The 16,102-nt window shown below is 35.5% G+C and overlaps 4 protein-coding genes across 5 annotated transcripts in view; 2 read left to right on the top strand and 2 right to left on the bottom strand.

Moving 5' to 3' along the window:
* The window catches only part of LOC104810394 (pectinesterase-like), a 4,142-nt gene extending 1,191 nt beyond the window's left edge, over nt 1-2,951 (top strand). The window contains exons 2-4 of the mRNA XM_010536682.2: nt 241-419; nt 1,104-1,387; nt 1,998-2,951. Of these exons, the coding sequence (XP_010534984.1) occupies nt 241-419; nt 1,104-1,387; nt 1,998-2,689 (1,155 nt within the window). The 3' untranslated portion in view covers nt 2,690-2,951. The remainder of the gene's footprint in view (nt 1-240; nt 420-1,103; nt 1,388-1,997) is intronic.
* Nucleotides 2,952-3,073: 122 nt separating this feature from the next.
* Nucleotides 3,074-6,134, bottom strand: LOC104810393 (proteasome subunit alpha type-5-B). Of its 2 annotated transcripts, none has more exons than XM_010536679.1 (10): nt 6,044-6,134; nt 5,873-5,942; nt 5,632-5,713; nt 5,098-5,178; nt 4,222-4,335; nt 4,023-4,124; nt 3,868-3,926; nt 3,628-3,730; nt 3,482-3,547; nt 3,074-3,390 (listed from the first exon to the last, which is right to left on the bottom strand). In XM_010536679.1, the coding sequence occupies exons 2-10, from the start codon at nt 5,884-5,886 to the stop codon at nt 3,298-3,300; spliced, it is 714 nt and encodes a 237-aa protein (XP_010534981.1). In that variant the 5' UTR covers nt 5,887-5,942; nt 6,044-6,134; the 3' UTR covers nt 3,074-3,297. The 2 variants fall into 2 exon arrangements, with proteins under 2 accessions (XP_010534981.1, XP_010534983.1); XM_010536681.1 differs by having other exon boundaries at nt 5,873-5,905; nt 6,044-6,109.
* Nucleotides 6,135-9,310: 3,176 nt separating this feature from the next.
* LOC104810585 lies at nt 9,311-12,591 on the bottom strand. Its single transcript, XM_010536932.1, has 6 exons — nt 12,355-12,591; nt 11,856-12,260; nt 11,495-11,657; nt 10,872-11,370; nt 10,277-10,358; nt 9,311-9,655 (listed from the first exon to the last, which is right to left on the bottom strand). Exons 1-6 carry the CDS (start codon nt 12,412-12,414, stop codon nt 9,416-9,418), a joined length of 1,449 nt encoding a protein of 482 aa, XP_010535234.1. The 5' UTR covers nt 12,415-12,591; the 3' UTR covers nt 9,311-9,415.
* Nucleotides 12,592-14,892: 2,301 nt separating this feature from the next.
* Nucleotides 14,893-16,017, top strand: LOC104810392. Its single transcript, XM_010536678.2, has 3 exons — nt 14,893-15,147; nt 15,362-15,489; nt 15,608-16,017. Exons 1-3 carry the CDS (start codon nt 14,983-14,985, stop codon nt 15,738-15,740), a joined length of 426 nt encoding a protein of 141 aa, XP_010534980.1. The 5' UTR covers nt 14,893-14,982; the 3' UTR covers nt 15,741-16,017.
* The last annotated feature ends 85 nt before the right edge of the window (nt 16,018-16,102 follow it).

Genomic DNA, 16,102 nt, shown 5'->3' with positions numbered 1-16,102 from the left:
TATATATATATATATATATATATGTATATTTATGTACAACCGATGTTTTTGTACAAGACTGTTGCATGGATGGAATTGAGGAATGTTATACACGAAATTTTATACTCCTCAAACAATGCATAATATTCTATCGCATGCATATATATATATATATATATGAAGTCGGTCGGTCCATGAAATCATATTTTTATGTGGTATATGTCAGTAAGAAAATATCAAACGATTCATATACATATGTAGGTATACATACAGCGTCTATGTGGCATTGCACTAGCTTTGATCAAGAATATGACAGACACCGACATCGCCAACTCACGACCAAAGGCTCGACCCTTCAACAAGCGCAAGCTCGAGGAGGCAACAATGGCGGCGGCCACCGACAAAGATGGGTGGCCATGCTGGTTATCGGCAGACGACAGGTACCCGTATTGAAAATTATAGAGTTTTAATCATTAATTTTACTTTGATTTTAAATTGTTACTATTGTTTTTAAACCACTAGAAAATAATTTTTGGACTTGTAATTTGACAATAATCGTGAAAATCAGGAGTCATTAATCTTGTAACGTGCATTTATCCGGAACCCATTTATGCAAACCCTACCATAGGTAAACCAGTAAAATCAATTTGGTTAAACGGATCCATATAAACCCAATCAATTTAAATTAGATAAATTAATGGATTGAATTGGATCGATCCAATAATAATAATGGGTTGTGTTGGATCAATCTACCAAACCCGTTTTAATCCAATTAATTCATTAACACATATATCTACGTATATACATTCATACACATGTACTCTATAGTCATGTATATATATAAGCATACACATATATATAAAATATATATATATATATATATATATTTTGTAATAGTGTTATCATGTGCAAGAGTTGTAATATAAATGTGTTGTTATAAAAAAATTATAAATAAAAAAATTGAGGAAAATATTCGAAGGAAAAAGATTAAGAGAAACATTTCCATTTAAACTATTTTTTCTTCCAAAATGTTTTAAAAATGATATTCTCTCGTCTAAACATCAAACCATATAACCCTTATTCTAATTCCAACATCATCATGTCCTGAATACATAAAATAAAAGGCGACTCCTTCAATCGAAAAGCGTTCAGCCGAATGTGGTGGTGGCGGCGGACGGGACCGGAGATTTCACGACGGTGGGAGAGGCGGTGGAGGCGGCGCCGAAGAAAAGGACAGAGAGGTATGTGATAAAGATAAAGGCCGGAGTCTATAGAGAGAACGTTAATGTTCCGAGCAACAAGATGAACTTGATGTTCGTCGGAGATGGTCGGACCAAGACCTTCATCACCGGAGACAGGAGCGTCGGCGGTAACGAAGACATGACTACATTCCGGTCTGCTACTGTCGGTACGTATATATCAAGCTTTTCTCTACGTTTACCAATGTATTTATACCGTATATATAACGTAGGGGTGGTGGGCAAAAAACCTCATACCCCACCCATCTCCAAAATTATTTGAAAATCGGATATTGAAACATATGGATCGGATTCGAGTAATATATTTAGAATCTACAATGATTCGGTTAAGACTTCGAGTATTTAATTTAATAAATCGGGTATCTACCAGTGTGAAATCGATCCCAAATAATATATAATGGCAGTCTAACCAAATCTCATAGAAAAATCGAATAATGATGGGTTTCTTTTATAAAATCGGAAAAATTGAAATCCAAAAATCAAACTGAAAGGAAGGAAAATATTCGAAAAAACCGATTTTTTTCTTTTGAAAAATTAATATTTTTATCAATAAAAAATAATCTAAATCAAAACCGAACCAAACCCCAAGACAAAATAGATTTGGACCAAACCAAAATCAATATAAAAATCGAATAATTATTTTTTTTTTCTGAATACTAAAAAAAATGAACTCAAATATAACCGAATCCGGAGTGGGAAGCTGAAATTATAGTCTTACTAAGGATGTGTAACTAATGATATGGTTCCACCCTTAAACAGCTGCGGTGGGGGAAGGGTTCATGGCCCGCGACATCACCTTCGAGAACACAGCCGGTCCCTCGAACGATCAAGCCGTGGCTCTACGCGTCGGTTCAGACAAATCTGCATTCTACAGATGCAACATCTCCGCATACCAAGACACTCTCTACGTCCACTCTAAACGCCAGTTCTTCGTGAAGTGCCATGTCAGCGGAACCGTCGACTTCATCTTCGGCAACGCGGCAGTGGTCTTCCAGGACTGTGACATCCACGCGCGGAGACCGAACCCAGAGCAGAGGAACATGGTCACCGCGCAGGGTCGAACGGATCCAAACCAGAACACCGGCATCGTTATCCAGAATTGTCGGATCGGTGCCACGTTGGATCTCCGGGAAGCGGAGGATGATTTTCCGACCTATCTTGGCCGTCCGTGGAAGAGGTTCTCACGGACGGTCGTGATGCAATCCGACATCTCCGACGTGATCCGACCTGAAGGCTGGCACTTGTGGAATGGGAACTTCGCCTTGGACACTCTGATTTACAGAGAGTATGCGAACAGAGGACCAGGGGCAAATACGGAATTTAGAGTTAATTGGAAGGGCTTTGAAGTAATTACAGATCCCGAAGAGGCTGAGGAGTATACCGCCGACCGGTTTATCGATGGGGCGGATTGGTTATCGGAAACCGGTTTTCCATTTAACTTGGCTCTATAATAATAATTATTGGCGATTAAAAATTAAATTGTGCATTATATCCAAAAAAAGAAGTTTGTGCTTAATATATGCATCTTGTCTACCAGTTAGTGTTGAAAAATAAGGCAGTCAGAGTCACTCGTTGGACAATGCAATGATACTATGAAGCCATTACATAAATGAGAAAGAAAATATTATTCTACATTGGATTATAACCAATGGTTAATATATTTTTTCTTACAATATGATTCCTCTCTTACATGATCCAATTTAAATTTTAGAATGGTAAAACAAATGTCCAATACCTCTCCTCCATAACCATAATCCTTCCAAGTACTGCTTATAATATGGATTTTGTATGTAATCAAACGCATGAAACTTGAACCAGACAAAACACTTCAGAACTGAAATAACCAGACATTTGTCCGATGACGTTCAGAGATGAAAGAAAAGTTCTTAAACAACTGGGTGAGTGTTTTGACATTCACCATTTGACAGACAATAGGTGAAAATGTTTGTTTGTTTCCATAGGTGCAAAAGACAGTTTCTTGGTCTCAGATCCAGAAGCAGACACAAGTTGAGAAATCACTCACCGGAAATTCGAAGATTCCCACCGGAAGATTTTTTCATCAAAGACGGGTGATGACTGCCTCCACCTCTTGTGGAGTGTAGAGATGGTATCCGGGTGCCACCTTGGCGATGTCCACGTTACTTGGAGTCACCTTTTCGACATAACGAGAATATCGGAATCCTCGAACCGAAAATGGATGAAAATGGATAACGGGTGTGTTATAGTTTCAGTAAAGTCAGTACCTTTTCTTCCATCACTTGCTTGAGGATGGACATGGCAATAGTTTCAGCTTCTTGGAGAGTCAAATCCTGTAAGGTTAGGACATTGAATTTAATGACAAAACTCGCATAGATCGTATAATAATCCTCGGGATGATGCAAATAAGGACCTTGTTGAATTGTTCTTGCAGGGAACTGTCAGCCCCTTCTGACCCTGAACCAATGGCCTTAGCGTTGCACTGCCAGAATGTGCCTGATGGATCTGTGTAGTATCTGATCCACGAGAAAAGTCCTTTCATTATACAGAAATGACTTACGTTTGATAGATTAATTTGGTCTATATGAACAATAATCTGGGCTTTAATTATGTTATCAGTGGAAAGACAGCAGAGTGAAGAATCATTACTCACAGGCTCGGTCCATTTTCGTCGTGACCAGCAATGAGAAGAGATACTCCGAATGGCCGTGACTGCATTCAACAACCATCCATGTAAACCGTAAAAATTCATATAAAATGGATAAATGATCGAGATTCCAATGCTATACACAAGAAAACTATTATTACCATTGACTCTTCATCTCCTTCACCGAATCTTAAAGCAAGATCGCAAAGAGCCTGTGTTGTAGACTCTACAGTCATTGGCTCACCATACGAGAACCTGTGATTCTGTCAAACAGGAAAAGAGACGGTAAAATAACACAAAAGCCTCTTCATGTTCAACAATGGCAAACAACAAAGAGAAACTGTAAACTAAAAGCCTCACTTGAGTTTCAACACGTGCATGCTCAACTAGTGTACGGGCATCAGCAATCAGACCGCTCATGGCACATCCTATGTGCTGGTCAATTTCCATAATTTTCTCCACACTGCTCGGCTCCTGGCAAAAATATTTCAAGAGAGACTGATGAAACGCTGCTGAACACCATAACTGATACCAGTTTCTTCATCGACGCAATAAGAAGACAACTCATACATACTTCAACGAGAATCATTCATCCCATACTTGATCTACTTGATTCTCCTATTGGAATGCCTCATGAAATTCAAAGTTTCAAACTTTCAAGTCCCTGTTGTGATTTTGTCGAGCAAAATAAAGCCAAAAATCACTTCTTTGTACAAGTTTCCTTATGGGCTGATACCAGTTTCTTCATCGACGCAATAAGAAGACAACTCATACATACTTCAACGAGAATCATTCATCCCATACTTGATCTACTTGATTCTCCTATTGGAATGCCTCATGAAATTCAAAGTTTCAAACTTTCAAGTTCCCTGTTGTGATTTTGTCGAGCAAAATAAAGCCAAAAATCACTTCTTTGTACAAGTTTCCTTATGGGCTGAGCATAAACATGATTCTGTCCAAGAAACGTTAAGGAGACTATTATCTGTAAGAAATTTGAGTGTTCCAAGTTCCAACTTCTTCATCATGCTTTCTCAAGCAGAAATCCTATTTGTTTCCAAATGTGAACACCAGAAATCCCCAAAAACAGCCTTAAGTCTAAAAGCAGAGCAGACTAGAAAAAAATCTAAAATGGCCATAGAAGCAACTAAACTGAGTCCATATCTACTGGAAAGAACCTGAAACACAGCAAGTGCAGTAGGAACACATGACAAAAGGAGAAAAACAAAGAGAACTGACCAGAAGAGGCGAGGTGATACGCTTCTCGACAGCAAGCACAACTCCTTCCTTGGTCTTTACTCCAATAGCAGTAGAGCCAAGCTGAAAGAGTCACTCACCCATTAGAACCTTGACAACAAATCCATAGAGAAATGCAAATCCTAATCTAAGGCGATCAGAATTAATGCCGAAATTGAAACCGAACAACTCACCCATCAAAACCCTGACACCAAGTCCATAGAGGAACCCGGTCATAATCTAAGGCAATTCCAACTCAGAACATCAATGCCGAAATAGAAACTGAACTACTCACCCATTAAAACCTTGACACCAAATCCATAGAGAAAGGCAAATCCTAATATAAGCCAATCCCAACAAAGAACATCAGAGCCGAAATGGAAACTGAACTAAGTCGATGCAAAGAGCTAAGCAATCATAGAAAATTTCATTCCAGGACTTACTATCTAAACAAAGAAACGCCTTTTTCCTCTATTCTCCCGATGCTGCTAACTACTTTCCATGGAAACATACGGATTGAGAAATCGATGAGTTTACCTTGATGGCTTCAATGGCATACTCGACTTGAAACAGCCGACCTTCAGGAGAAAAGGTGTTGACACCTCTGTCATACTCAGTCCTTCGAACAACCAATCGGAAAAGACCCAGAAACGATCAATGATATTCGACAAGAACAGCAAGTTCGCGAAAGAGGAAAACAACTGAAGTAAACCCAGAAATTAAAAAAAAAAAAAACCTAGAATTTTCAAGCCGAAGGATCGGAAAATGCTGGTTTTACCTGGTGAGGAACATCTTCTTCTCAGAATTCGATCTGAAAAGCCTTAGTGTCAGCACAAAGGAGTGAAACCCTTGAAATTGAACGGATCAAGGAGAAATCAGAAACCCAGAAAAACGAATTGAAAACGAAGAACATTCAGTGCGAACTTGCAAAGAAGAGAGAGAATTTCACCCGTTCCTCGATCTGCGAACCGAAGTATGCTGCTTTCTTCGTCAGTCTGCTCCTGCCTAGCTTCCGAAGACGCTCACTTCTTGAGCAGCAAGTTAGAAAGATTCTGACATTTCGCCCAGTCGTGGGCCAACATTTTAAGTTGGGCCTAGGTTTGGGCTAAATATAACTTATTGGGCCTACTTTAGATCGTCAACCTTTAATTGGGCCTAATATTGGGCTAATGCTACACAAATCATTTAAAAATATAGTTTCATTTTGAATTCGCAGGATTCAATTCGGGAATAATTTATTTGGTTCAGATATTATCAAATTGGATGTTAATTGTTTCGGTTCAATTCGAAATTGTTTTATTATATAAATATCAAACAACAAATGAGATTCGATATAATATATAAAGGTGGATAATTTAGATTTTAGTTCGATATTTATGATTTAAAAATAGTTTATTCGGATCTATAAAAGTTATATTAATTAGAATATAATATTATTCGGTTTGGATTCAAACTTTTGTAGAACTAAATTTCCAAATCAAAATGCTCACTCCTAGTCTTTCATATGGTTTTTTTAATCTCGTAACTGCTTAATTTGTAAAACACGTGGTTAGATAAAAAAATAATATGATGATAATTATTTTTTATAGTTTTTTTAATATTTTTATTTATATTGGAGTCTAGCAAATTGGATGGTAAAATTATAATATTACTTAGAGTTATTCAAGAGTTCTTTTCTATCATTGTTATACCATTATACTCAATTTGAAAAATTCAACCGGTGAAATAGAGATGCAAATGTTTGTTTTGTCTCGAATTTAAATATAAGGAATATTCATATGACTTCCTCCCAAAATATCGTGTTATCAAAACAATTTTACAATTATATCGGCATACTTTATTTACCCAAAAAAAATTTAGAGATAAAACTTGATAAGACACATCACAATATTTTTTTTTAAAATAATTTATGTATGATTTCGAGAGAATAAAAATAAACAGAAACAAACAAAAAACAATCTGTGAAGAAGGAAGGGGTTTGACGTGAAATACGGTATTGATGAAAAGCTGCGAAAAAAGAGTGTGTTTGGGTCGGTGACTGTCTCTCTAATAAATTTAAGACTTTTTTTTCTTATCATGTAATATATATATATATATATATAAAGCAATCTACTTGTTTCATGATTATAGAAAAAGAAAATTTTACCCAAAAGATTTTCTCAATCTGTTGTTTTGGATTTATTCAATGCCGTGCAACGCTGCCAAATGCAGTATGAATTTATTTAATTCTAAAAGGAATCATATTAATTATAATTTTTAAAAATTAAATTAATCCACCACAAAATCAGATGTATAAACAATTAACAAAATAAATATTTGTCCGGAAAAAAGGAAGGAAATCTAGTCAAATGAAAATTCGATGTAAAAATAATCAATTAAATATAAACCCTATGAAATTAAAAATTCTAAACCGAATATCTTTTCTTAATGCTAACCAACCTTCAATAAGGGGTGTCAATAGAACCCGAAGCCCGAATCCTGGTCTAAAACCGTCCGAAAAATTAAGGGTTTGGACCTAATAATATAGGCCCGGTAAATAAATGGGCGGGCCAGCCCGACCCACAAAAAGTTAGGGCCGAATCGAGTCCGGCCCGAAATCCGCCCGGCCCGTCCATTTAATCCGAAAAAATATTATATTATTAGATTTTTACTTTCATTTGAAATTTAATACCACACAATATTATATAAAAACTTTTATTTGTATGTTATATATATATATATATATATATATATATATTTCAAAACAATTTGATGAATATATGTCAAACTTATATTATATACATATATATATATATATATATATTATTAAACAGTTTGATTAGATTTTGGTTTAATTAATTTATGTGACCTGTCGTAAACCGCAGGTCACATACTGGAACCTGCCATCGTTTTTTGTTTCAAGAATTTCATCAAACACCTTATGTGCAGAAAATAAAATGATCATATGAATACTACAGAAAAAAAAAATCAGACAGAAGAATATTTGATTAGATGAAATAAACTATAAGAAATAGAGAAAATAGAGAAAATATTAGAGAAAACAGACTGACAAATCTCAAAACGCAATGATTTCTAAAAGACAGATTATCAGTAATCGCAGAGAAATATAGACGAGAAGATTTAGTTCAACCAGCAAGAGGATCGAGAGAATAGGTAAATGGACATGGTCGTAGTTATCGTTAATTATCTTTTAATTATAATTGATATAGGCGAAAATTTGCTATTATTGTTTTTTAAAATTTTAAATTATTATTATTATTATATATTAATATTTATTTTTTATTAAATAAAAAAAACTCGAAACCCGAGCCGAACCCGCCCGAAGCTCTATAGGGCCGGGCTCCGGGCCACCGATCATAGGCCCAAAAAATAAATGGGTGGGCCGGCCCGATCCGAAAAAATCTAAGCCCGAACTAAGCCCGATCCAAACCCGACCCGACCCGCCCATTTTACACCCCTCTTCACCATCAAGATTCAATGCCCATTAAATGGTTTTGTGAGGGGCAATTTAGGGATTTCAGGTACTACTTAGATTTTAACAGTGAGCTGGAGTATTATCCAAAATACCCTCTTTTTGTTAAAACTATTTCTGCATATACTTTTTTTCAAATATGACCATATGATCAGAATAATTGTATAGTCACATTGGTTGTAACATTAAATTTATAGTGATTATATCAAGTCACCATGACCACACCTTACATACCACACTAATCACTTAGTGAAATCATCATAAATTTAACGTTGTACCAATACGACCATCATTTGATCATACAATTATTCTTGTCACATGATCATATCTGAATAAGGATATATGCAGAAGTAGTTTTAGTAGAAATAGGGTATTTTGGATATTTTGTCCACCGGGGAGAATATGCTATCAGTTCGATTTCGTTTCAATATTTGTACGGTTCGAGTTATTCGATATTAGAAAAAATACATATATCAATCAAATATTATATTATATTTAATTTGATTCTATTTCGTTTTCAATTTTTATTAAGAAAAATATATATTTTTTTATAAATTTTTGCTCTTTTAATATTTTTAATATTTAACTCGATTCTTCAGAAATATTCGGGTTTCTAAAATTATTATTATAACCAAAATGAAATGTCCACCCCTACTCCTACCTGTAACAAGAAATTAATGTGGATCATGTTTTCATGAAATATATATATATATATATATAGTTAGTTAACCTATTAATATTTTTCTTTATCCACATAGAAAAACATTATTAATAAAAGTAAAAATATAGAATTGGAAAAAAAAACTAATTTTCTCTTCCTCGTCCACATTACATTATTTGTTTCACGAGCTAATGATAATAAGAATGGTTGTTGTGGCAAGGAAAGCAACCGCACGAGCTCCGGCTGACCACTGCGGCGGAGCCACGACGGTTCACCGTCTTCCTCGATCGCTCAGCCGCAGCTCTCTGCATCTGCTCGATGTGTTGCCTCCTCGCGGTGGCTCTCCACTCCTCAGCTCTCCGATGAACCGCCGTCATCCTCTTCATTTGTTTCTCCTCCAAATTCGATCTCATCTTTTGTATTTTCACCTAACAAGTATTTTATAAATAAAAAAAAGTCGATTATATAATAGATATTATAAGATTATAAGACTCATGTATACAAATTGAAACCTTTTACGTAAATACAAATTTATAATAATATACTTGTATCGTAATTACCCAAAATTCATAAACATCTTGAAAAATATTGCTAAATGCATTGAAAATTATACTGTCCGAAATTCATATCTTTATATCATGATTCATGATTATTCGAAATTCATACATTATATTAATCCTCATGGCACGTAGGCGTTAAATGCATTGAAAATCTAAATCTATTTCCAAAAAGAATGACAATAGATATCCATTTCAAACCAATCATATGTACACATGGACTACACAACTTACGACGACGAAGAAGAAGAACACGTCCACTTATAAAATTAGGGTTCCGATGACTTTCATTCACTTTTCTTGGCTTTTTGTCTAAGCAACGAAGACCGGTCAAGTGAGGCGGGTGGCTCGACAAATCCATTAGAACGGACAAAAATTCAGTATTTTATTATATATACACACAGATACATATGCATGATACATATGTATATACGTATATATACATATATATACGAAATACGAGAGAGGGGAAAAGGAGAGAATAGAAAGTACCTCGAGTTTCCTAGATTGAGCTTCGGCCTTAGCGCTTTGGAGACTAACCCATGCTTGAATTCTCGCTTCCTCTCTTTGGTACCTATTAGTCACGTTCACAATTCACAATCGTATAACTGTCATGGACTCGTATTTTATGCATTTTATTGGGAAAAAAACTATATAAGTTATATAAAAATGATCAAATTTTATGTATCTAACCCACAGAATTGATCAAAACAATTTCGATTTTAGTTTGGCTGGGTTTTAACATTCAAAAGGGTCAAGTTCGAATTGGTTTATAATATCAACCATAACTTAGTTGAACCGAACCAAACCAAACTCGATCAATTCAATTTAGTTCGGTTTTCTCAACTAGAACAGATACCGAACACAACCCAGCTCTAGACCAATTCTATTGAACCGATTTTCTTTCCATCTATATTTAGAGATACACAATAGATATATTCTGAGATATTAGCCAATGGATCAAATGTGAGCAAAGACATTATTCCGCAATATTTCACAATCTATATTATATTAGAAAGTATAAAACTTTGATTTTCGAAATCAATGAAAGAGCATAAGAAATGGATAAATCAAACCAAATACGTACCTTTGGCAGTATTTGATCTTCTCTTCCTCGTCCCACAAATTGGCCTTTGATTCAGAAAAGCTTCTCCTCAATTCGCTTCCAGCATCGAAATGCCTCAAACTTTTCGAAATCTCCTCTTCCTCCTCCTCCCTCGAGCTCCAATTACTCGTCACCGAGTCGTACTGAGCCGTCCCTCCGAGTCGAAGCTTGTCTGCGAACTCCGATATGTCGATAACGCCCTTCGTCTCCGCCGTCAGAGGTCCCGACATCTTGGAAGGCGTGTTGTGTCTCGCCGGCGACGAGCTCTTGAACGGCGTGTGGCATCTCGAAACCGTCAGGCTTCCCAACGGCGTCATCTCTGTTCCGACATCTCTGTGCTGAAGGTCTTGTCGGAGAAATTTCTCCGGCGAGGAGTCTCCGGTGGGTTCGTCGGCCGAGTTTCTGAACAGGAACCCTTCAGTTGACGGGTCGAGAGCTTTGTGTCTCGGGAGAATCTGTTGGACTTCATCGGCCAATTTATCTGATGAACAGTGTTTTTTTTCAATAAAGGAACACTTTTTTTTCCTGCGGATTTTCTCAGTAACCAAACAGTACATGGCCGAGAAAAAAAAGAGGAGTCTTTTTCTTCTCTTTTATTGTTTTACCTTTAAGGAGAAGATCTGTCGGAGATGATGAGACAGACCCATTAAACCCTTTTACGCCATAACTAGAATGGTGGTCCACATGCGGAGATCCATGGAATGCAGAGACAGTTCTTGTCACCTTCTCTTCTGTAACCCTAGATTTCTCCGAGAAAACCAAATCCACCTACCAGACAATTTCCCCAGGTTAAGTACAATGTCTCGAGCCCATCGTCAAAGATCCAAGCTTTTCGAGCTGAGACCGTGTATAGAAACGTGATTCCAGATTCTTGAGACTAAAAACCGAGTTAGAACCGCTTAGATCTTGTCCAATTACTCTAAAATGCAACGAAATCCGGTGGATGAAACATGAAAAGGAATGTACCTGTTGTTTAACTTTAAACCCATCAAAATGTATGTTGCTGGGGCTGTTCTTGAAGGAATGCGCAGGGGATTCATGACCAGAAGTAACCCATTTCTCAGCATCGACCCATTTCGAAGGGAAGTTTCTTCTTCTTCCTCCTCCTCCTGAGACGTAACGGTATACTTCAAACTGTCGACCTCTTCTGTGTGAACTACTGCTTCCTCCTCCAATGCTCTTCTGCGATGACAAACTCTCTCTCCTCTCATTCCCCATGTTATTCCCGCTCTTACTGTTTGATAGAACGGGAAATGACTTCACGAAATCCGCAGTCTCCTTGAGATTGATCCTGCATAACGGGTCATCATCATCTGGGAAGGCTTCTGCAAATGGGTTCGTGTTTCTCGGCTCCGCCTCTGCCTTGTTCTGCTGAAAATTTCAAAGAACCAAAACCCAGATTCAAGAACTGGACAAGAAGGGGGCACACACATATTACCCTTGAACTCTCTCACAGCGCTGTTACCATGTCCGGAGGAGATAGGGACCGAGACTGGAAGTTCAGCTCGGTGCTCGTGATGTCCATGGAAGCCTTGCCCTTGCGGATCTTTGTCTTGTCTGTTTAGGGCTTTGGAGTTTGGCTGTCTGTATCTGTGAAGTCGCCTTGGGAGAGAGAAGAAAACTGCCGAAGAAGGTTTGTCATGAATGGTCGACGAGAAATCGCATTAGCTGTAGAGGGAAAACTGAAAAGGCCTTGACCAGTTTTTTCAGAATGGACTAGCGTCCAAAAGACACCAGTTTCATGTATAATAATAGCCCAACGTATTTACGTATTTACCTAATATATATTAATATATATATATATATATATATATATATATATATATATATATATATATATATATATATACACATAGAGAGATGATAACAAGTATTTTTGTTTTCATTTTTTTTTAAATTATCTCAATGTTCATAAACCCTTACAAAATTACAAATAAACACGTGCATGCAACTAATATCTGATAAATTCATAGACTCAGATTTTTTAAAGAATACATAAATTTAAAACAGTTTAGGAATTTCTTCATGCGTGTCGAGTTCGCTTAACTGAAAATATTATAAATTTTGAAAGTTTTTGCAAACTTTTATATGTAATTTATGATTTTAAATAAAAAACACATAAACTCTTGAGTATATATATTTTTTCTTTTAAACTGGCATAATTAGAAAATGATTTAAAACTTCATGTATTTTTTTTTTGAAATTTCGAATGCGTTTTGTATGTTTATTGTTTTATATGTAACCTGTAGTTTATTTTTCCCGTAAAACATAATATTATATAATTAGCAAAAAAATTCTAAAAATTGATCCAAAAATTAAAAAATATAGATTGATGCATTACTTGTACGAAATGGAGATTAATTAAGCGAGTAAGATATATGGTAAGTAGAGGATAAGTATGTTGCCTGAAAAGATGTGGAGAAGAGCTTTGGAAGTCCAAATACATACATACATACATACATACATACATACATACATACATACATACATACATACATACATACATACATACATACATACATACATACAGCTAGTTAATTGTATTTTTCCACAGGAAATCACATTATGCTCAACACACATTAAATTCATATTCTGCCCATATATATATATATATAGAGTGATAGAAAATGTATTAATAAACTAAATAATCCAGTGACTAGTGACATAAATAATTGCATTTGTAATTACTAGATGATCTTTTTTGATACGAGAGAGAGAAAGATATCTCAAAATAATTAGAGAAAAAAAAAGCAAAATAATAGTAAATTCCCTTTTGGACATTTTTTCGGCCCATCAGCCCAACAAGGATCCATTAAAAAAAAGTAAATATTATACCAATGAGGACCGATTTTTTTTTTTAAAAAAATGTTATTTAATAATATTAGTTTTTTTTGGTAAATTATTTAATAATATTAGTTTAGGAGTAGAAAACGACGACTTTTTCCCACGACGATGCCATGCCCTCATGTGTCATGTCTAAGAACAAAGTTCTATGGGTTGTTTTATTGAATTAATCTCTCCTCTAATCATCAGTATAAAATAATTGTTTACGTGTTTAATTGACTTAATCTCTGCTCTAATCATCACGATAACATAATTATTTACATGTTTTATCAAATAAATAAAGAAAATAGTAGTTGACTTCTCACCAAACGTACGTACATATGCCACGCTTGGATGATTTGGATAAATATTATAAATTACTTATTTTATTCATTTTTTTTATAGATATATAGTAGGTAATAATATAACTATATGCGAAACATGTAATTTGCGTTATAAGATGTTAATAATACTAAATTAGATATTTTTAGGGATAAATATTCGTTAATCAATTTTATTGGTAATTTTGTAAATATTAAAGTCTCCATTCCTAATTAAAATAGAATTTGAATTTCTAAATTCTCTATATTAGTAATATTAGGATAGTTTTCGTGATTAAAAGTAATATCACCGTTTTACCACTGATATACATATTGGGAGCTTTATATCTTATGTTATTATTAAAGTTTTCGTGAACTATATAGAATCAAATTCTTTGTTACATTGAGACCTTGGTAAAATTAATGCATAAAAAACCTAAAATTATTTATAAATATATACTATCGATCCGTATAAAATATTCGTAGTTTATGATGTGTTCTACAAGATATATATTTACGGGTGTACGATTATCCGTAACAAAATTCTATCATACGTATAATTATTTGATACAATAAACATACGAGTGTATGCGTGTGTATACACACATTTGATTGCGTGTACTTGTCGTTGTTAATGGTGTTGATTTATGAGCAGAAGGTCAATGACTACAGAACCAAAGGGACAGCCCACCCAATAGTTTTGGTAAGAATAAAAAAAAAAAACAATCATTAAATACTTTCAATAATTGATAACTTGATACGACTCCACGTCACAATTCATTTACTTTTTTATAGTTTTACATTTTATGTTACTTTTAATTGCATATTTAGCCCCCGCAATCTTTCGATATTACATAGATTAAATATATAGCTTGTTTGCTGAAAAATAAAACCGATACCTCTCTTGTTTCATCTCTTTTGTTGGTCTGAAACTGTTTGGATTCAGGCAAATGGCTATGGCGTATTCATGTCAGATCGGTGTCCCTCTCCAGAAGCCATGTCCCGTTCCCAAATCTGTAAGAAGAACCACTTCGATGCTTCAACAGAGTCGATTACAAGTCAAGAAAGTTGCTGTTTCTCGCCCTCAGTCCATCAGATTCTCCCCCAAGAACAAAGTCAGAACCCTTCTCTCTCTCTCTCTCTCTCTCTCTCTCTCTCTCTCTCTGTGTTTGTGTTTTTTTTTTCCCGAGTTTTCTTGAGAATCTGAGCGAAACCCACTTGATAAAACACGGTTCTTGAAACTGGGTACCGATTTTCTTGAGAATCTGGGCGCAATCCAGTAGGCGAAACATGAATCTTGAAACCGGGTTCTGGTTTTTTCTTGAGCAGGTTTTCGAGGATCCAGTGGAAGGTATTGTCTGTTACAGAGATGGTAATGGAGAGATCGTATGTGAAGGGTACGATGAAGGCCCTCGGTATCTCCCACAGAGCTCAAGAGTAATAGCTTGTTACTCAAGGTGCCTCCTATACATACATACACACACACACAGAGAAGTGTGTATATGGACCGTATTTGATTCTGAAGAATAACAGATTGAATTGATTTCTTTTTTTTTTTTTCCATTTATGGAACAGAGAAGCAGAGATTCTTGATCTTCTGCAACGCAGTTATCAACAGCTGATAGATTCGGGGAAGAATCATAGACAGATAGCTGCTCCACAACAAGGGCTGATGTCGATCAAGTGGAGCAGCTTCAATCTGTTCTAGTTATCCAGAAACATTATATCTCATCTTCTCCAATTTTTTTTTTTGGTTTCTTTCATTTTTTTTTTGGGGTCAAATCAGTTCTCTCGTAATGGCCTCCTGAATAAAAAAACATTGTACAAAAAGAAAAAAGGCCATGTGAAAGAAGCAGACAGTTGCTTCTTCTGTAGATTTCTCTTGTTAAAAAAAAAAACAGAAGATGAAGATCCCAGATTCTGTTTGAATCTGAGTTACAGATTCAATACTGTATGTAAGTTTCAATGCAATGTTTTTTGGGTTTTGTGCCTTGGGAAGCAAGTTACCGACAGAAACAATTGAGCTGTGAAAAAGGTACAAAGACACATCGAACATCTCACGTTACAAGT

This window comes from Tarenaya hassleriana, unplaced genomic scaffold (genome assembly GCF_000463585.1).
Source record: "Tarenaya hassleriana unplaced genomic scaffold, ASM46358v1 Cleome18, whole genome shotgun sequence".
Taxonomy (NCBI): Eukaryota; Viridiplantae; Streptophyta; class Magnoliopsida; order Brassicales; family Cleomaceae; genus Tarenaya; species Tarenaya hassleriana.
This window is presented reverse-complemented; position numbering and strand designations above follow the sequence as displayed.